The 20,493-nt window shown below is 38.1% G+C and overlaps 1 protein-coding gene and 1 long non-coding RNA gene across 2 annotated transcripts in view; one reads left to right on the top strand and one right to left on the bottom strand.

Moving 5' to 3' along the window:
- The window catches only part of LOC101743162 (mucin-2), a 150,391-nt gene that overhangs the window by 98,454 nt on the left and 31,444 nt on the right, over nucleotides 1–20,493 (top strand). The window contains exon 20 of the mRNA XM_038012299.2: nucleotides 18,172–18,364. Coding sequence (XP_037868227.1) covers nucleotides 18,172–18,364 — 193 coding nt within the window. The remainder of the gene's footprint in view (nucleotides 1–18,171; nucleotides 18,365–20,493) is intronic.
- LOC101743304 (uncharacterized) lies at nucleotides 442–18,364 on the bottom strand. Its single transcript, XR_002430176.2, has 2 exons — nucleotides 18,154–18,364; nucleotides 442–1,102 (listed from the first exon to the last, which is right to left on the bottom strand). It is a non-coding gene; the product is annotated as an uncharacterized LOC101743304 (long non-coding RNA).

Genomic DNA, 20,493 nt, shown 5'->3' on the forward strand with positions numbered 1-20,493 from the left:
AGGGTCATTAAATTGTTGACCAATGTTAAGGGATTAGCATTAATTACGTTTTTGTTTGAATTATTCATTTGACAGGTAAAAGAAATGAGCCCATAAAGCCAAATTTTTTTACTACAAGAAATAGCCATTTCATTTTATTTTGTTGTTTGATTTAATTAACTTTTAATAAATTTGTTGCAGCACACATGCACGTTATAATACATTTACGATTTATGTAATATGAAATTTACTTATTTAACAACTAGCCCGTTAGCTATTGTGCTCTAAACACTTCAGATTCGACTATATTAAAATCAACGTATTCAAACTAAGCATATCATGGCTTTTATGCTATTTAGAATCAGATATTTTTTTAATACTAATGATTAGGAAGAAGCGTCAAAGTTTTGAAAGGAAAAATGCAGGAGATAACACTAAGGATTAGGACATTAAAGAAAAGACGATAATTGATCTGTTTTATTTACAATTCCAATAAGTTGAATCGTTTATTTTACATTCAAAGTTCTAACTCGGATTTATAGTTTTATATTTTCTTCATTTACTCAAATTTTTTATCGGCGTTATAGTTTTTTTTAAGTTGTCACATCCCGAAATGGCTTAGCATGATTGGCCACGGAATCAATCAATCGAATCAAATCATATAACATTTCAATCGTACTGTAAACGCTACGAATTTAACTCATTTTTAGAGTTACCACAACCTTCGAAACTAGAAGAAAACTCATTAAGTTGAATTCGATTGAAATGAATTTATTTAATTCAAACTACTTTTACGGCTTATCTAATCTTGCTGGGTTTTTTTACTATATTGTTTATTATTTCCGACAGTTTACAGTTTTCGTGGTTTACGGACGGTTAAAGTTTGTAACGCAAGATCATACCGTAAAAGTAGCTTTAAATATATGTATGACACACGAAAACTGAAGAAAATACTATAAATTTATTTGTAAATTTTTTTTTATGATTTGCCTCCAATTTGCCATGCGCCATTTTGCTTTTCTTCTACTATTTGAAAAATACGGCCATCTTCCTAGTTTCTTGATCTTCCTCCATAGCTTTGTGGAGGTATGATCTTCTCAATTCAGGTCACATCCAGAATCATCTGTAACAAGATAAAGAAATTAAGTATCGTCGTTAATTTTACAAGATACGTTGATGCGACATAAACACGTATTTTATATTATCCGAAATTAAAAAAAAACGCATGTTTTTTGTTTATCCAAAAGTCTCATTGTCAGTCGTCGGTCGTCAAAAGTGTAAAATAAAATGTAGATCAAAACCGTAAAACTGTTTTTAGTTGTGTTGCATTTATTTTATATTAAAATGTATAAATTAATAACTCGATTGTACGGTTGAATGTGGACAACAGAATTCTGTAAGTTTTATGAACAATGCTTTGTGCAAAAATATTAATCACTTAATATGATTTTTTAAACACATTCGTGGTCTAACAGTGTCAAATGAGTCCTGCGCTCAGGAGTTTGTTTTTTTTTTTTACTTGATTGTCAGCGATGCGAAACATTTCGTTATTAGCTATTCGTTTGTGATATTTGACGTCCTCTTTATATCCTTTCTCTCCATCTCTACAGTACTGTACACCGTCTACAGTACAAGCTAAATAATTATCAAAACCGCAAGCATAACATCGGATTTACTTTCTACTAAAATAGTGTTCGTATATGTTTAGTATGTTTCATCTCCTCCTCCAACATTAGTGACCACTTAACATCCGATTAGCCGTTCATCTGACTTTTACAGCATAAGAAAAATGTTGAAATCGCGACTTTTTTAATGTCAACATTTAATCTGTTACTTTTTTTTTGTTTAGCTTATTTGTTGCAACAACGCCCTCGGTAACCTGTCTTTTGGTATTCCTGTATTTATTTAGCTCAAACACCTAAACTAGTATTCGTTACAATCTTGATCATTGGCCCGTTCGCGTATTTCTCAAATGCGAAGTTTTTGCGAACGGAAAAAGTATTAAAGGAAAAGCAACTTCAAATCGAGCGAGTGCTTAAGCAAACCGACGTGCCCGGTTTCACAGCATCCAGCCGGAGAAATCAGCTTTCACCGTCAAATGAGATGTCTAACCAACGCTAATGTTATCTAATAATTCACTTACGTAATCTGCGGTAAAAAATATCGTTTCACCGGTTTTCCAAAATGACATTCTGTATGTCATTGTATTGCATTTACTAATTTGTTTGTGCATTGTTTACCAAAACGTAATGTATGCAGACGCGTCTATATCATTTGTTGTGATGTATACTTATATAAAATTGTATAAAAATATGATTCTTAATATACATTTTCATGAAATAAATTATAAATACCTACAGCAAAAATTTTGTATATCTTCATTACAATTTCTTTATAAATGTTATAGATAGTCAAGCGTATGTATCTAAGCAAAGATAAGTATTGAATTAAACATCATTGTCAATTGCTTTAAAAAAAAAAGAACTTAATCCGTTTGTTTTTTGAATATATTCCGTCTTGATATTCGAACAACGAACAAAACAATTATCTTTCGGACAATGTGCGTACCACAAACACCTGACCGCCTCCGGACCGGTCTATTACGCTAACAGAGGCGCGACCGGAATCCGATAGCGCGACGTGAATGAAATTCTATGTCAAAGTATTTCGCGTATCTTTGAACTGTCAATGTATACTGTGATCCCGCATGCATATTAAATATCTTTCTCTATCTTTGATGTCGATTATTAATATTATCATCATCATTCTCCTGTCCTTCTCCCAGTCACCTAAGGTCGGCGCAACATGTTTACTCCTTCCATGCTCGTCTATCATATATCATTTCTTCGCTCACTCCCCTCTTACACATATACGTCTTTCACGCAAATACGTCGTCAATTATTAATATTATCTATATAATATATAAAAACGAATTGCTGTTCGTTAGTCTCGCTAAAACTCGAGAACGGCTGGAACGATTTGGCTAATTTTGGTCTTGAATTATTTGTAAAAGTCCAGAAAAGGTTTAAAAGGTAAATAAATATGAAAAATTTCGGAATGAAATAAAAATAACAATTTTGTTTTTCCTTTGATGTGTCCCGCGTCGGACGGATTGCTTTTGTTTCTTTTAAGTATATTTTATACAAAAGTTTAGGTCTTTTATTTGTCGATTGAGGCACTACGAAGTCTGCCGGGTCAGCTAGTACTAATATATAAATCTAGAGTGGTTTTTACGGTTGTTCCGCTATAACTACTGAACCATGCATGCGATTGACTTGAAACTTAGTATCCATGTAGAAAATACATGTACTTAATGGATAGGTTAATGTTTATGAGTGTTGGACTCCCTACATCAGTTGCAGGGGCGTCAATGATGAGAATCTTTGTGGGGGTGAGAAATAATAATGTTAATTTTAAATGCCCAGCGAAGCGGACGGGTACAGCTATAATATTATAAATCTGAAGAATTTGTTTGTTTGAACGCGCTAATCTCACGAACTACTGGTCCGATTTGAAAAAATCTTTCAGTGTCAGATAGCCCATTTATTGAGGAAGGCTATAGGTTATATAACATCACGCTAAGACCGATACAAGTGGAGCACCAATATAGAATGTTTCAAAATATTTTCACTTTCTACGTTAATGAAGTGGGGGGTAAAATTTAGCGTTATGCCAAAGTAACTATTCCACGCGGACGGAGTCGCGAGCAAAAGCTAGTGCTACTTATAAATATTATTATCACAATATACTATAATAATACATATATTATACATACTATATGCGCCAAATGCACAACAAGCGTTTTAATTTTTCGAGCGATCGCTAACGGGCAATCTTGTACGAAAAGGCTAATATCAACAATGTATTTTGACGTATTGATATATTATTACTTGTAATTGCCTAATAAATTTTGAATAAAATTTAATTAGATCACCGAGATTTATAAAAATTGTTTTCTTCATACTGTTCTGTAGTCAGTTTATTTTACAATGAAACACTGTAAACCTTACAAAAGGGAATAAGTAGCTTCAATTATTTCATTTAGCTAAGTTTATTCATATTCATATTAAAAAAAGAAACGAAAAAAATCTCACGCGTCTCGACGATGTCTCAAGTCTTCTGTAACTTCAAATTTGTACCTATGAAGAATGGTCATTACTACATAAGTTTTTTTTATTGCTTAGATGGGTGGACGAGCTCACAGCCTACCTGGTGTTAAGTGGTTACTGGAGCCTACAGACGTCCACAACGTAAATGCGCCACCCACCTTGAGATATAAGTTCTAAGGTCTCAGTATAGTTACAACGGCTGCCCCACCCTTCAAACCGAAACGCATTACTGCTTCACGGCAGAAATAGGCGGGGTGGTGGTACCTACCCGTGCAGACTCACAAGAGGTCCTACCACCAATAAGTCAAGATTACTTAAAACAAGAGTAGATTACTAACTAGAGTGTTTACTACTTAAAACTAGTAAGTCAAGACTACTTAAAACAAAATGATTATGTATGTAAATATGTGGACGATTATATTCAGTAATTAACATTAATGAAACATAAAAGACACAGGATCCGGATACGTTCCACCAACATTTACATATAAACAAGTTTTTGTTGTGTTGTTACATGAGTCGTAGATTAAAAGGCATCGTAAATGTACATCGTAACTAATAATAAATTAACTAGTTCATACATTGTATATGAGAATAAAAAGAAAAACGAGATTTTTATATAAGATTTCATTGCGTAATTTGTCAATTGTTTAAGAAGAAAAGGTTTTATTATGAATAAAGCGGCATCGCGCTATTTTTAAGTTAAAAGAGGGATGTTTAATTTTTATACCGGCCGAATAAATCGGTGTACAGATAACCTTTTTTAGTATGTAGGTATAGATTACCTAACTATAAATACGTCTCTTCTGATTCTGTACCTAAGTCAAAATAAAATAAAATAAGTTTAGTTTATTGTTTATCAAAGCACTAAGAAACTATTTACAAACACACTAAAATTACATTAGTATTTTGGTTAACATAGACTAATATAGAGACAGAAACAAGATGATAAGAGATGATGAATGGTGGTTTCGTGTGAATGTCGTAGTTTTTAGTTTTACGGAATTCATTATATTTTAGGTCATAGGTACGTTAATTGTAGTATTATAATATATTATCGATCAGAAAACAAGAGAGACGTTTGCGTTTAAACCCATTGCTTCTCCACCAGCATAGACAATACAAAAAAGTACTTTTTAATCTACAAATTTGATCAACAGTCAACGCATTAGAATTGAAGACGCCAATTTAAGTTATTTATAAAACAAACATGTACATTATTACAATGTGGTACAAGGTTGGACATGAGTGGAATACACGCTGTTGTAACATTCGCACGTGACTGACGACTGTTGACGATATAATACTTTTTTAATAGCCTTTTTGTTGTTGGCTTTTTGTTTGGGCTTTTTGTTTGTTTTCTATTGGGTTTTTTTTTGTTCGTAACGAAAACATGTATTGCTTAATCTGTGTTCCAATTCGGTTTTAATAGTTAATTTCATTTTATACCAAGGAATTATTACGAAATAAACCTTTTTTCTTTACGTGGGTACGTGGGTAAAGGAAATAAAAACATTGATTTTATATCTGTTCCTTCATGCTATTCGATGATCGCGGGAATAATGACCAAGTAAAATAAAATAAAAATTGACGTTTTTCATATGCTGTCAGTTCCATATAATAATTCACAATTTTAAACAACTAAATATTGACACAAAGAAATTAACGTAGTACGTCTTAAGGAACTTAAATTGTTTGCTTCGTTGCAACACTACCTTTATTGTCCGCATCCACTACATATGTAGGTAACAATTTTAATTCTTCGAAACGTCAAAAAACTCGACATTAAACTGTCAAAGTATTTTTAATCCTTTGCGTTGTTTTTTTTCTGTTTCGTAAAACCTATGGTTACCATGTGGATACGACGAGGCCGCATGTGATTACAGCTACATTCCTACGTGTACGGTGCACAAGGTCGACTGGTAATCAATTCGGCATGTAGGTATTATTTAGCTTCTTGTACACACTTTACCAGATTATTATACTGATTTGGCAGCCTCAACCGACTCCGTATGAAGGAAGGCTCACTTTAAGTGCATCTTTTTGTTTTGTCGAACTACAAAAAGTAACTGTTGATGCCATTTAATGTATCGTAGAAACATTAAGGCTAAAGCTGTAGCTTTATTGTAGCTGGCCGGATATTAATTTTGGTTCGTTTTGTATGAAAGAGACGTAGGACAAAATTGCTAGACTTTGTTTCTCAGTTTCTTCCGAAAATATCATTGGTGTCTCAATCATTTTCAAAAACTCAATTGACAATCATTTACCTGAGAGCTTTGTTTAAAATTTAATTTCTGTTCAATAGCTACGACATTATTAAATGTTATGTTTAAATAAAATACTCTGTTATATGAAAAATGAAATGGCGCGAAATGAGCTGAAGTTGATTTATTTGATATATTTGACTATAATAAATTGGGATGAAATTAAATGAGATGAGATTAGATAAAATAAGGGTTCAATAAAATGTTTTTCATTTATTGAGAATTCAGCGGGCTAACAAAAAAAGCGGCAAAACTTCGCGCTCCCGCCAAAAGGCTGACTTCAGTTTTTCAATAATAGGCTGTTTGGGCTACGTTGTCTTTAGCTGTTCAAGTGGACAAAATAAAACAAAAACTTAGGTTGGTTGCATCGCACTTATTATACAGTAGATAATAAAAGACCTGAAACATTTCTACTAATAATAATTAATACCATACATTTAAATTCCTCAACGTTGATTCACGGCAATCGAGCATTACAAGGACAGACGCTGTATAATTAAATCGCATCTGTTCAAAAAACTTGGCCATTCGGTCACGTACGTTTAAATCCGTATAATTTAAAGGTTACTGCGTAATTCATTCATACGCCATTGAAGCACTATCGCATTGACACATGTCAAATTTGACATTGATTTGTGTGTTTTATTTAGGTATTTATTGCGTGGCATTTTCATTGTAGTATTTATTGTACTGAATTAATAAATAAATTCGCCGTGAATTCGTTAATGAATCTACGAGCAATTTATTAGAAAACCAATTTTGTCGCAACATTTTTTTTCTATTTCTCAACTTATATGGTTTTTTTTTTGCCACAAGTCTTGCGCAAAATTGTTACGGCTACTAGCAGGTATCGAAAACTCAGCACTATTAGAAACACCAGATACTTTTATATAAATATTATTTAACTATATACATTATTTGAACATTACTATTAAAAAAAAACTTAATATCAAATGATATTCTTCCCTGAAAACTTTTTGCAGAGAGCAATTGTATGAGGTTACATCAAAACATACGTTCGTGGAAAACTAATTAAAGATCAACAAAAGACCTGTTTGGATATGAGAGACATCAGCGAAAGGAATAATACAAACATAGATTCCCTTACATATCTCATTGATATATGAGAATAACCCTTCAAATTAAAGAAATTATTTATTTGTTGCTATTATGTAGGAGTTTGGTACCACCACGCGCGTCCAATATTGACGCGCGAACATCACAGTTCGGTAACCGGACGAAAAATAAACCAACATCTGTGATACCAAAAATTCCAAATCGCCACGTTATCCGCATGATTTCCGTTACGCGTATTTCAATATGCAAATTTCAAGGTAAACTCAACTTTGGAATATTACAAAAGATTTTGTATTCAAGTGATTTCAGATCGCGTGACGATATCGAACGTGGGACGTATTCTATGTTGAGCTTTGATGGCTTTTAATCTGTGTTTTGTAATAATAGTCGACATAAAAGATTCTGTTTATGGTATGTCTAAAAGTTTTAATTGCGTATAATAAAATGAGACTTGTTTTTCATTGTTAACTATGCCCTTGGGTTCCGCGTAATGCTCATTTAGATATATTAATTTACTAGTGACCTCTTGTGAGTCCGCACGGGTAGGTACCACCACCCTGCCTATTTCTGCCGCGAAGCAGTAATGCGTTTCGGTCTGAAGGGTGGGGCAGCCGTTGTAACTATACGGAGACCTTAGAACTTATATTTCAAGGCGGGTGGCGCATTTACGTTGTAGATGTCTATGGGCTCCAGTAACCACTTAATACCAGGAGGGCAGTGAGCTCGTCCAAAAAAAATTATAAAATCTAGTTAAACTACACTGTTGTTTTAAGGAAAACCGCATACAACTAATCGAAAATATAACCGAATCGGCTACCTCCTTTTTATTCGATAAAAAGCCAACAAGATTGGCAAAGACTTCACACGCGATAGAAGTGAGGACCCATTTCATTCTCTCACGGGATAAGTCCTATATAAAGAAAGTATAACTTTTGCAGTAAAAACTACTGAAACGCCGTTGATATTTTTAATTCGACGAAACGGCAATGTCACTCAAAAAGCGACAGTAAAAAGAGATATAACATTTTGCCTGTGAGAGAATGAGATAGAATACTTATGAAAGCTTCACTTCCACCCGAAACTAATAAACTCCGTGAATTGATAAAAATTAAATATTTTCCTTAAATTAATACTTTCTTTATATAGGACTTATCCCGTAAGAGAATGAAATGGGTCCTCAGTGCTATCGCGTGTGAAGTCTTTGCCAATCTTGTTGGCTTTTTATTGAATAAAAAGGAGGTAGCCGATTCGGTTATATTTTCGATTAGTTACATGCGGTTTTCCGTAAAACAAAAGTGTAGTTTCACTAGATTTTGTAAAAATTTTTTTTCGACGAGCTCACTGCACTCCTGGTTTTAAGTGGTTACTGGAGCCCATAGACATCTACAACGTAAATGCGCCACCCGCCTTGAGATATAAGTTCTAAGGTCTCAGTATAGTTACAACGGCTGCCCCACCCTTCATACCGAAACGCATTACTGCTTCACGGCAGTAATAGGCAGGGTGGTGGTACCTACCCGTGCGGACTCACAAGAGGTCCTATCACTAGAAAAAAATTGAAAATATCGTCACCATTCTCGTCAAACTCGTCGGATGCGACAGACGAGCTAGCTCATAGGCACTAAATTCACCGGATCTTCTCCGTGGGGTCGCGATTCCTATCTTGTAGTAAATTCAGCGAAGCACTGCTCTTGTTAGGGCAAACGCTTGCGTAATCTCTCGGTCTGAGCCTCGCCAAATAAGTTGAAGCCAGAATAACCCCTCGAGGCGACTGGCCATTAGGTGGGCAGAAAAAAATAGCTTTCTCTGTTAACCTGTTTTTCCTTTACACAATTCCTACATTAACAACACGCCATCATAAAACAGATTCAAAATCAGAATCACAACTTATATCCGTAGATGTTAAATCAACTGAATGGACAATTAGTGCTCGCGTGGAAACGTTTTATTAATAAAATATTTACAAACGCGACACGACACAGATTACTCTGTGTCTCTCAAGGTGAACAACATTGGATCTTCGAACGCAATTATTGACTGGTTTCTTAATAATTACGAGAAGATATAAAGGTATTGCGTTTTATTTCGGCTTGTCGCGGTCGCCGGGAGCCCTGGGCTTGGTTTTCCATTCATACCTACGGTTAGGTGAATATTGGATGAGCATTATTGAACGTCACTCTTATTCTAACATCTTCATAAGAAAACGACTATAAAATTAAAAATATTAAAACAGTAACGATTTAATGCTTATTACATTATTTCTGAAGCTCACGGATACTTTACATGTTTCGTGGTCATTGAAGACTGAATCGTAAAGAATAATGAAAGTACAACGGTAAAATTATTTTTAACTATGTCTAAGTCTTGCGAAAAGCGAAAAAAAAACACTAAATAAAAATGCTTAAAATTATTCGAAGATGGCTGTTGTTAGTGTAGTATAGAGTTTGAATAGTTTAGAAATTTCTATAATTTTAGGAAATAATTTCCTAATAATTACACAGACTACAATTAAGTAGACAGGTTTTGTAGTTTTATACGTCAAGATGGAGAACTGGCTTCGATTTCGCGATGAACTTGTAAGGAATTAATTTGGCATCTGCCGCGCTAACGTATTCTAACGTCTTCATTGCGTAGTACGTCGGCTGATCTATGCTTATCAATGACACCTGACATAAACTGAAGCTTTTAATAGTTACAACTAGAACATGAAAACTTTCACAGAAACGGCAATAAAAACGATTTAAAACTATATTACCATTGAAAAAACAACGGCTAATGGTATTTGATGCGGACAAACGATCATATTTTTATTTTATTTGTATTTACTTAAATCATTGATGTTTTGCAATATGTGTGATGCCAGCAAAAACTAAAAAAAAACTACTAAGCATTTGTTTAAAAATTTTAATGTGATTTTAATTTCGTTTTATTCATTTTTACTTTTTATTTATTTATTTTACCCTGTTATAAACTAATTCCAACATTTATTACAGTTGCATGATAGATCATTTATTTATTCACTAGAATCATTGTCCTGCCCTTCTCCTAGTCACCTGGGGTCGGCGCAACATGTTTTCTTCTTCCACACTCCTCTATCACATACCATTTCTTCGCTCACTCCCTTCTTACACATATCGTCTTTCACGTAACCCATCCATTTCTTCTTAGGTCTACCTCTTCCTCTATCTCTTTCCACACTCATAGTTAACACTCTCTTACCAACCTTATTTTCATTTCGTCTCATCACATGTCCATACCATCCCAAACGCGCACTTCTTAGCTTCTCTATCACAGGTGCCACTTTCAGGCTTCCTCTAACATATTCATTCCGTATTCTATCCATTATCGTTACTCCACACATCCATCGCAACATTCGCATCTCTGCTGCATACGATCGCCTTTCATCCTATTCATATTCATTAGAATAATAGACTTAAAACGCTATTAGTTGTAATTGAGGCTTCACCTTCCATTACATTTTTGTTTCGCTCCGATTTTAATAAAGACCTTTCTCACGAATTCTTCATATCGAGGATTGAAAGGCAGTTTGGCTTAAGCGATATTTTGTAATTAAAGGTCCGTTTTATTTGGTATTAGCATCAACAATTCGATGTTTTTAATCGAACTTCAATTAAATTAGTCCCAGTCTAATAGTTTATTAAGATATTTTTTCCAAATTTTAATCCTTAAATGGTTCTCTTGTAAAGTGGCGAAAACGTTGTTTAAACCAAATAGCCCTTTACCCTTCGATATATTGAAGATATAGCTCGAAAACAAACGAACAATGACAAAAAATGAAAAAAAACAATACGTGTTTTTGCGTTTAAGTAACGTGCTAATGAATACAATAATAAGAACTAAGATCAAATAAATAAAACTAACCAGTTCTACAACTATAATAGCAACCGTGAGTCATAGCTACCAACACAACAGACTTGTTCTTCGGTGTACATATTTGGTTTTTGTTGTATCTGTGTTCTGACAGAAATGAAAATGTCATATTTAAACAATCTAGATAAAGGTATGATCATCGGTGCGTAAAGTGCCTCGGCGACCACGCGACAGCCGACTGTTCGCGGGTCAAAGAGACAGCGACTGAACCACCGAGCTGTGTGCTCTGCCAGAAGCAGGGCCACACAGCCAACTACCGCGGATGCCCCAAGGCCCCGCGGAAGCGTCTGGCCAACGCGCCTCCAAAAACCGTCGGCCCAAAGACTTCGGCGCCCCGCGCGCCGAAACCTGCCTTCGTGCCGGCACCGGTGCCCACCGTCTCCGCGTGGGCAAAACCGCTGCCGCTCACGTTGGCAGGAAAGCCACCGGCACCCCAGCCCCTGCTCGCGCCGCGCCCCGCCCCCGCGCCCGGTCCCGCGCCTCGCCCCGGCCCCGCGCGGCCTGCCGTTAACGAATTCTCAATCGTGCGCGATTATATCGCCGCGATAAATATCGACCGCATGCGTGCGTTCGCCTACGCCATGCGCAGAGCGGTCACGGCCGAAGACCGCCTAAACGCGACGTTCGAGTACATCGACGTCATCGAGTCCGTCCAGCGCACGCTGGTTTGATTACCGGTAATCAATGGCGTGCAACGGTAGGGAAAAACCGCGTTCCATAAAGTTAGCATTTTATAATGCTAACGGACTCGCGCGTCAGCGCGATCAAGTATATGAGTTTCTCCGCGATAACCTCATCGACATCCTTCTGGTGCAGGAGACCTTCCTAAAGCCCTCGCGTCGCGACCCCAAAGTCGCGAATTACGTCATGGTTAGGAATGACAGACTCTCCGCCCGCAAGGGCGGGACTGTCATTTACTATAGGAGGGCCCTGCACTGCGTCCCTCTCGATACTCCCTCGCTCTTACATATCGAGGCGTCAGTGTGCCGCATCGCGCTGACGGGACACCAGCCGATCGTCATCGCATCCGTTTATCTCCCCCCTGACAAACCCCTCCTGAGCAGTGACCTCGAGACACTGTTCGGTATGGGGGACGCGGTCATCCTGGCAGGCGATTTAAATTGCCACCACACTAGGTGGAACTGCCATCGCACGAATGTGAACGGTAGGCGTCTCGACGCGTTCATAGACGACCTCACATTCGAAGTATTCAACCCCCCGACCCCCACGTGCTATCCGTACAACGCCGCGCGTCGTCCGAGCACAATAGATCTGGCACTGCTGAGGAACGTAACTCTGCGCTTACGCTCCATCGAGGCAATGTCAGAACTCGACTCAGACCACCGACCTGTCGTCATGCAGCTCGGTCGCCCACTCAACCGCGAACCAGATACGAGGACCATGGTGGATTGGAAGAAGCTGGGCACGTGCTTAGCTGACACCGCTCCACCAATCCTCCCTTGCGGCCCGGATTCAACTCCATCCCCCGAGGATACCGTCGAATCCATAAACATCTTCACTGATCACGTCTCGACGGCGATCACAAGATCTTCAAAGCAAGTTGATGTGGAGGACTGCTTCCACCGCATCAGACTTTCCCCCGATCTTAGGGACCTCGTTAGAGTTAGGAACGCGGCAATCTGGGCCTACGATCGATATCCCACGGATTCAAACCGGACTCGGATGCGTCGCTTACAGCGGGAGGTCAAGTCCCGCTTGAGCGACGCCCGAAACGAAAACTGGGATAGTTATTTAAAAGAACTCGCGCCCACTCACCAAGCATACTGGCAACTAGCTAGGACCCTCAAGTCCGAAACTATAGCCACTATGCCGCCTCTCGTACGCCCCTCAGGCCAACCACCGGCTTACGATGACGATGACAAGGCAGAGTTGCTGGCCGATGCACTGCAAGAGCAGTGCACCACCAGCACTCAACACGCGGACCCCGAACACACCGAGTTCGTCGACAGGGAGGTCGAGCGCAGAGCTTCCCTGCCGCCCTCGGACGCGTTACCCCCCATTACCACTTCCGAGGTCAAGGAGGCGATCGATAGCCTACAACCACGGAAAGCTCCCGGCTCCGACGGCATCCGCAACCGCGCGCTTAAATTGTTACCAGCCCAACTGATAACGATGTTGGCCACCATATTAAATGCTGCTATGACGAACTGCATCTTTCCCGCGGCGTGGAAAGAAGCGGACGTTATCGGCATACACAAGCCGGGCAAACCGAAGAACGAAACCGCGAGTTACCGCCCCATCAGTCTCCTCCCGGCGATAGGCAAACTATACGAACGGCTCCTTCGTAAACGCCTCTGGGACTTCGTATCCGCGAATAAAATTCTTATAGACGAGCAGTTTGGATTCCGCGCCAGACACTCGTGCGTCCATCAAGTGCACCGCCTCACGGAGCACATCTTACTAGGGCTGAACAGGCGGAAACCCATTCCGACAGGAGCCCTCTTCTTCGATATAGCGAAGGCGTTCGACAAAGTCTGGCACAACGGTTTGATATACAAACTGTATAACATGGGAGTGCCAGACAGACTCGTGCTCATCATACGAGACTACTTGTCGAACCGTTCGTTCCGATATCGAGTCGAGGGAACGCGTTCCCGGCCCCGTCACGTCACAGCCGGAGTCCCGCAAGGCTCCGCCCTCTCCCCGTTACTATTTAGTTTGTATATCAATGATATACCCCGGTCTCCGGAGACCCATCTGGCGCTCTTCGCCGATGACACCGCCATCTACTACTCGTGTAGGAAGAAGGCGTTGCTTCATCGACGACTTCAGACCGCAGCTACCACCATGGGACAGTGGTTCCGGAAGTGGCGCATCGACATTAACCCCACGAAAAGCACAGCGGTGCTCTTCAAAAGGGGTCGCCCTCCGAACACCACGCTGAGCATCCCTCTCCCGACTAGGCGCGTCAACACCCCCGCCCCCGCCGTTCGCCCAATCACGATGTACGACCAGCCCATACCGTGGGCCCCGAAGGTCAAATATTTAGGCGTCACCCTCGACAGTAGGATGACATTCCGCCCCCACATCAAGACGGTACGCGATCGTGCCGCCTTCATCCTAGGACGTCTCTACCCGATGATATGTAGGCGAAGTAAAATGTCCCTTAGAAATAAGGTGACACTCTACAAAACTTGCATACGCCCCGTCATGACCTATGCAAGTGTAGTGTTCGCTCACGCGGCCCGCATACACTTAAAATCCTTTCAAATTATTCAATCCCGTTTTTGCAGGATAGCCGTCGGAGCCCCGTGGTTCGTCAGGAACGTCGACCTCCATGACGACCTGGACTTAGAGTCCATCAGTAAGTATCTGCAGTCGGCGTCCATGCGCCACTTCGATAAAGCGGCACGACACGAGAACCCTCTCATCGTGGCCGCCGGTAACTACATTCCCGATCCTGCGGACAGAATGGAAAGCAGTCGACGTCGCCCAAAATACGTCATCTCGGATCCTCCCGATCCACTAACGGTGCTTTTAGGTACTTCAAGCACCGGTCACCGTTCTCGTCGAACCCGTCGCTTGCGACGAAGGGCTCGACGAGTAAATTAACTCTCAGACACAGCCCACTGAGTTTCTCGCCGGATCTTCTCAGTGGGTCGCGTTTCCGATCCGGTGGTAGATTCTGCGAAGCACGACTCTTGCTAGGGTTCGTGTTAGCAACATCGTCAGGTTTGAGCCCCGTGAGCTCACCTACTAAAGTTAGGCTACGCTGAAATAGCCGCTAGGGCTATCAGCTTAGGTAGGAAAAAAAAAAAAAAAAAAAAAAAAAAAAAAAAAAAAAAAAAAAAAAAAAAAAAAAAAAAAAAAAAAAAAAAAAAAAAAGTATGATCATCGTGAATTGACTTAGGTACCAGCGAATTTAGCCAGCACTAGGCTACCAGCGAATAGGTAGGAAAAAAAATTACTGTGTTCTCGGTCTAGATTCGCATCATCCCATTTTTGGGGAAAAGGAATCTAAGGGATCCACTCGAAGTTGATAGAAGGTATTGTGAGCCCGCTTAGATACCATCAATCCCGAAATGGCTTGAACGATAAGACAGGCCTTACATAATACAAATTAGGCTTTGACCTCATGTCTCAAGGTAGGTATGCTTTGTGATTCCATGAGCGGGTCCGCGATAAACAAAAAAAGTACACCTGTGAAATATATATTTTTATGTTTATTAATAATGACTTATAGAGAACATGATACAGTGGCACCTCGCCATACGAATTTAATTCGTTCGAGATATAAGTTCTAAGGTCTCAGTATAGTTACAACGGCTGCCCCACCCTTGAAGCTGAAACGCATTTCTGCTTCACGGCAGAAATAGGCAGGGCGGTGGTATCTACCCGTGCGGACTCACCCGTGCTCTTATGTTAAATTGCCCGTATCTCAAAGCAATTTTCCCCATTGAAATTATTTGAAATGCCATTAATCCGTTGCAGCTCCCAAAAAACAAACCTCAGTCGTTTTTGTTAAGTGTTTTTTGAATAAGATAAATGTTTTTTCAAGAAGAAATATTTATTTATAAATAACCAAGACATATTCTATAAAAAAAAGATATTAAAAGAAAAAAGTGAAGTGAAGGCATCATCTTCTTTTTCGGAACCATGGTTATAAAATATGTATAACTAATGTTAGTAATGATTACAGTGTCGCAACAAGTAAAGTTTTGTTTTGAATTATTATTATTTTTTTGAAATTATAAATTCCGCTATCACGCCCGCTTCTCTTGTCACTGTACGCGGCGCGTTATTCGTAGTTTCGCGCCAAAAGCAGCGTGCCCAAAATCGATCGTGGGACGCGTTTTCTGTTTTTACAATTAGTTGGTTTTCTCTTTTTTGTTTAGTTATTCTATGTCTGTATTAATTTTCACTAACTAATTAAAAGAAAGAAAAAAAAATTGTTACTAGTTTGGACTATGTACTGTATAAAATAAATTATAATTATTTTTACGAATATATTTTAGACATTTGAAATAGGTACTTTACAGATAACGTTGTTTACACTTATTTTGAGTATCACGAAAATTTTGGTGTGTTCAATTTGTTAGATATTGTACATGTCTCCGTTTGACAAAAAAAAAACACGAAGCATGAAGCAATATGCCGGCAAATACGAAATATGCTTATATCTCTGTAATAATATGTTGTATTCCTATCTTATATTCTGCAAATGAATGAATGGATGAGCACTCGTACAACCTGGTATTAAGTGGTTATCAGAGCCCATAGACCTCACTTTGAGAGACGAGGTATTGTATTCGCAATCTCATTGCTTATCAGCTGTCCCATAGATAAATAACAATATATAAGTTTCATATTAGGTACGCCGAAAACAATTTCTTCAATATATATATATTAAACTTGTAAAGTACCTCTTCAAGCCAGACGTTAAAAGTTTCGTTGGAATGACAAATTTTACTATTTATGTATTTAAATACCATGAGATTATTGTGAAACTTGAACATATAAATTACATAGCACACGTTGCGTAGGTTGGACCTTGATCAGTAAATATTTGAAGACTCATTTAAATAAAGCCTAAACTTGCTGCTTTAATTTACCTCATAATCAACCTATATGATCTTGAAAACAAATGGCGTGTTAACTTCGAGAATATGCGTCGTCAATGAATGTAAGCTTATGTGCGATCACAATCTACTATACTCTAATTTTAATTCCCTATGTACCTAATTTACATAAAGCTGGTGGTAGGACCTCTTGTGAGTCCGCACGGGTAGGTACCACCTATTTCTGCCTATTTCTGCCGTGAAGCAGTAATGCGTTTCGGTTTGAAGGGTGGGGTAGCCGTTGTAACTATACTGAGACCTTAGAACTTATATCCGAAGGTGGGTGGCGCATTTACATTGTAGATGTCTATGGGCTCCAGTAATCACTTAACACCAGGTGTGCTGTGAGCTCGTTCACCCATCTTAGCAATAAATAAAAAAAACTTATGGTTAGCAATTCTAAGCATGTTTGCGATCGATAATTTTAAAAAAAGTATTTTGATACCTACGCTTATTCCTAATGTAATGTTTTTTTTAATAAATTAATTTATTTATATTTAGTATTCATGTCAGGTAATTTTAAAACCGCAACCAAACCAAGCTCAGCATTGCATTCTCAAGTATTACTAATCACGCGTACGCACTGTGACCTTCTTTGTAATTCGTTGCTAATTATACTCAAAACAAACCGCGGCAATATACAGCTAGCTAGTAATTTGTAATAAATTCAATCCTATAATTTTAGTAAACAAAATGTTGTATGCGTCAGTTATTGAAAGTTTAAAAAAAGAAGGAAATTAAGACAAGTTGAATTTTCGCGCCATTTTACATCAAAGATTACTTTGATCAACGTTTAATTCATAATGCCAAGATAAATTATACTTTATGTAGCTTTAACAAGATATAATTGCTTACACAACAAACAATATTAAATGAATTCGATTAAACGTAATTTAATATTATTTATGTATGCCTATAAGTATAAAAAGTTTGTATTTACAAACACAATCCTCAGAATAGGTATATAACATTCTTATTGTATGAAATCACGACCGCAATGGAAACGTTGACACCGTGTGACATTTTTTTTTTTTTTTTTGTAAATAATTGTACAGAAAATTTTATAGCGTAGTATGTTTAAAAATGTCAATATTTTATTTTTCTCTTTACGATTATAATAATATTATATTAAACTTACAAATGTTAGTATTGCTATATTTAAAAATGTTAAATTTGTCTTGAAATCGAATTTTGATTTGTTTTCTGTCAATTTAGGTCGATCCAGATTATACAAAATACAAAAAAAAAACTAACCGTCATTTTTTTTCGCAGCTGCCAAAACGAACCTTCCAGAGGCGGACAAGACCTCCAGTCGTACAGCCTGAGGTGGACATCGAAAAGGTTCAGCGTGGAGATTCTAAATACACTAAACGGAACGAGACACGGCCGGCCACCACCGCAGCCCCGCGACGGAATGAGAGGCCCCCTAATAGGTTCGTCAGACGGAAGCCTGGTGGGGCGAATGGTAAGTCTTTGAGAATACAGATTATTGTCGTCTAAAGCCGAGATTAATAATGGCTTTTTTCACTTAATTATTTTTTATTCAAAATATTATAAAACATACATAATGAAAAGTTGACGATGAAAATTAAATTTGTTTATAAGTAACAAAAGGTAAAGGTATTTTCCCACGGTTATTTGTTTAATGCATTTGTAACGCATACATTTTTTTTATATAGAGGAACCATTACTTACATTACATTACATTACAAAAACTTGTCAATGTCTATATCTATAGGTTTTAATAGGAGCAAAGGGAAATCTGGCACCGGCCACTCGATCGACCTTTACAAATAGTAATATCCTTAAACCTTTATGAGCTACGATAATCTAGCTTAATAAACGTGACTAAGCAATAAAAATATCTTACTAGTCACTAAAATGGAGTGTGGATTATTATGTAGTGGCTGTTATTGAAAAACCCTTGTACATTACGAAGGGATTTACGAAGGATATTTTGGAGACTTTGTTTTTAGTTAAATCTATATAATATAATATGTACGTGTAGCAGTAATAAGTATAGCAGTAATACGTGTAGTAGCGTGTAAATTTTCGTAAAAAGGGGTTTTACGAAAATTGCAAGGACGGAGGAGTATGAAATTTCACACACTTATAGAGAATATAGAGAAGGAGTGCACAATGCTATTTTTTTTTAATTATGCATAAAAAATACATTAGTGAAAAAAAAAACAATACATACTACCATGTATGTGACACCCACACGCATTTAGACTGTTTTGTTTATCGTTAAAGTCGTATAATATATGGTTTGTCTTTAATATTATTTGTCTATAGGGAAGCCTTCGCAAAATCTGTGATTAAAAAAGCATAGTCTTTGGCAATAGAACTATAATAATGTTTAAACTTATAATTTCAATTACATATTTACAGTCGGATTTCCTCTACTGAGGGACCACTAGTCCTAAATAGTTACGTAGATATTAGGCCGAAATCAGAGTAACATTATGGAACATATTGGAAGTAGTTTGTGGAGAAATACCGAAAACGATGGCGGTCGTGCTATTGACGGCCAGACAAGGATAGTTCACCTGGTATTAAATGGTGATTGTATGACGGCTTTGCGACAGAAGATAGGAGGATGGCGGTACCTATCGGTGGGGGGGGGGGGGGGGGTTTGCTTTCTACGTATAGTTCTATTAATAATTCCACACAATTGACCGGTCGTCCTAGTGAAACTGGAAAGGTCTCTGTCCAAACAGTAATCCCTCATTCATAATAAAAAAAGTTAACCGATTATATTTCACCGACGCTTTTCCATCCTTAAGAAAAGAATGTTTAAAAAAAATCTCGAAAACATCAAGCAATACTTGTTTAATATTCGTTTTATTTCATTCTTGTTTACACATCAAACAAGTTATCTTAATATAAAAAAAAAGTTTTATAAACAAACAGTTTTCGTTATTAAGAAGTTTCTAGAAGTCCTTCTTCGAACGTGATTGGAACAGAGTCCTCCCTGGAGCTTGATATTGATCTCCCGGAACTATAGTAGCCGTACGATAACTTAGGTTCGCGTCTGCATACTTTGCCAATCAAAAATTTGAAAATGCCAATTCAGTCTTCCTCGTTCTGTTATAGCGGGTTTCGCTACTTACGATTTAAAAAAATTAAATACAAAGTTATGGAGGTCTGATGACAGTCACGCGCACTGATTTAAAATTGGGAGTCGACCGCTCAGGTCGGAGGATAGGAGAAGACTTGACCGCTCACGTCGGGAGTTGGCAGAAGACTGGCCGTTCGCGGGGCGGACGGAACTGGAGAGCTCGGGAATGCTGATCGTGCAGCTTGGTTAGGGCTGTCACCCAAATAGTATTCATACTAGGGTTATAACAGTTCCCTCACTGCAGAGGATCGCGACCATATGTGACGTTCCTCCACAGTGTTCGATTATGGGTGGCATGGACCACATGGCTTAGATAAAATAAAACACAAAGTCGCCGGGCGTAACTTCTCGGGATCCTCCAAAAAGTCCACTGAAAAAAATCTCAGTAAAGGACCACCAGCTTACTGCGATTATATTTCATCCTAGTTAATTAATGTCTCCAATTAATCATCTTCACTTAATTTCATTCCATA

This window comes from Bombyx mori, chromosome 8 (genome assembly GCF_030269925.1).
Source record: "Bombyx mori chromosome 8, ASM3026992v2".
Classification (NCBI taxonomy): domain Eukaryota; kingdom Metazoa; phylum Arthropoda; class Insecta; order Lepidoptera; family Bombycidae; genus Bombyx; species Bombyx mori.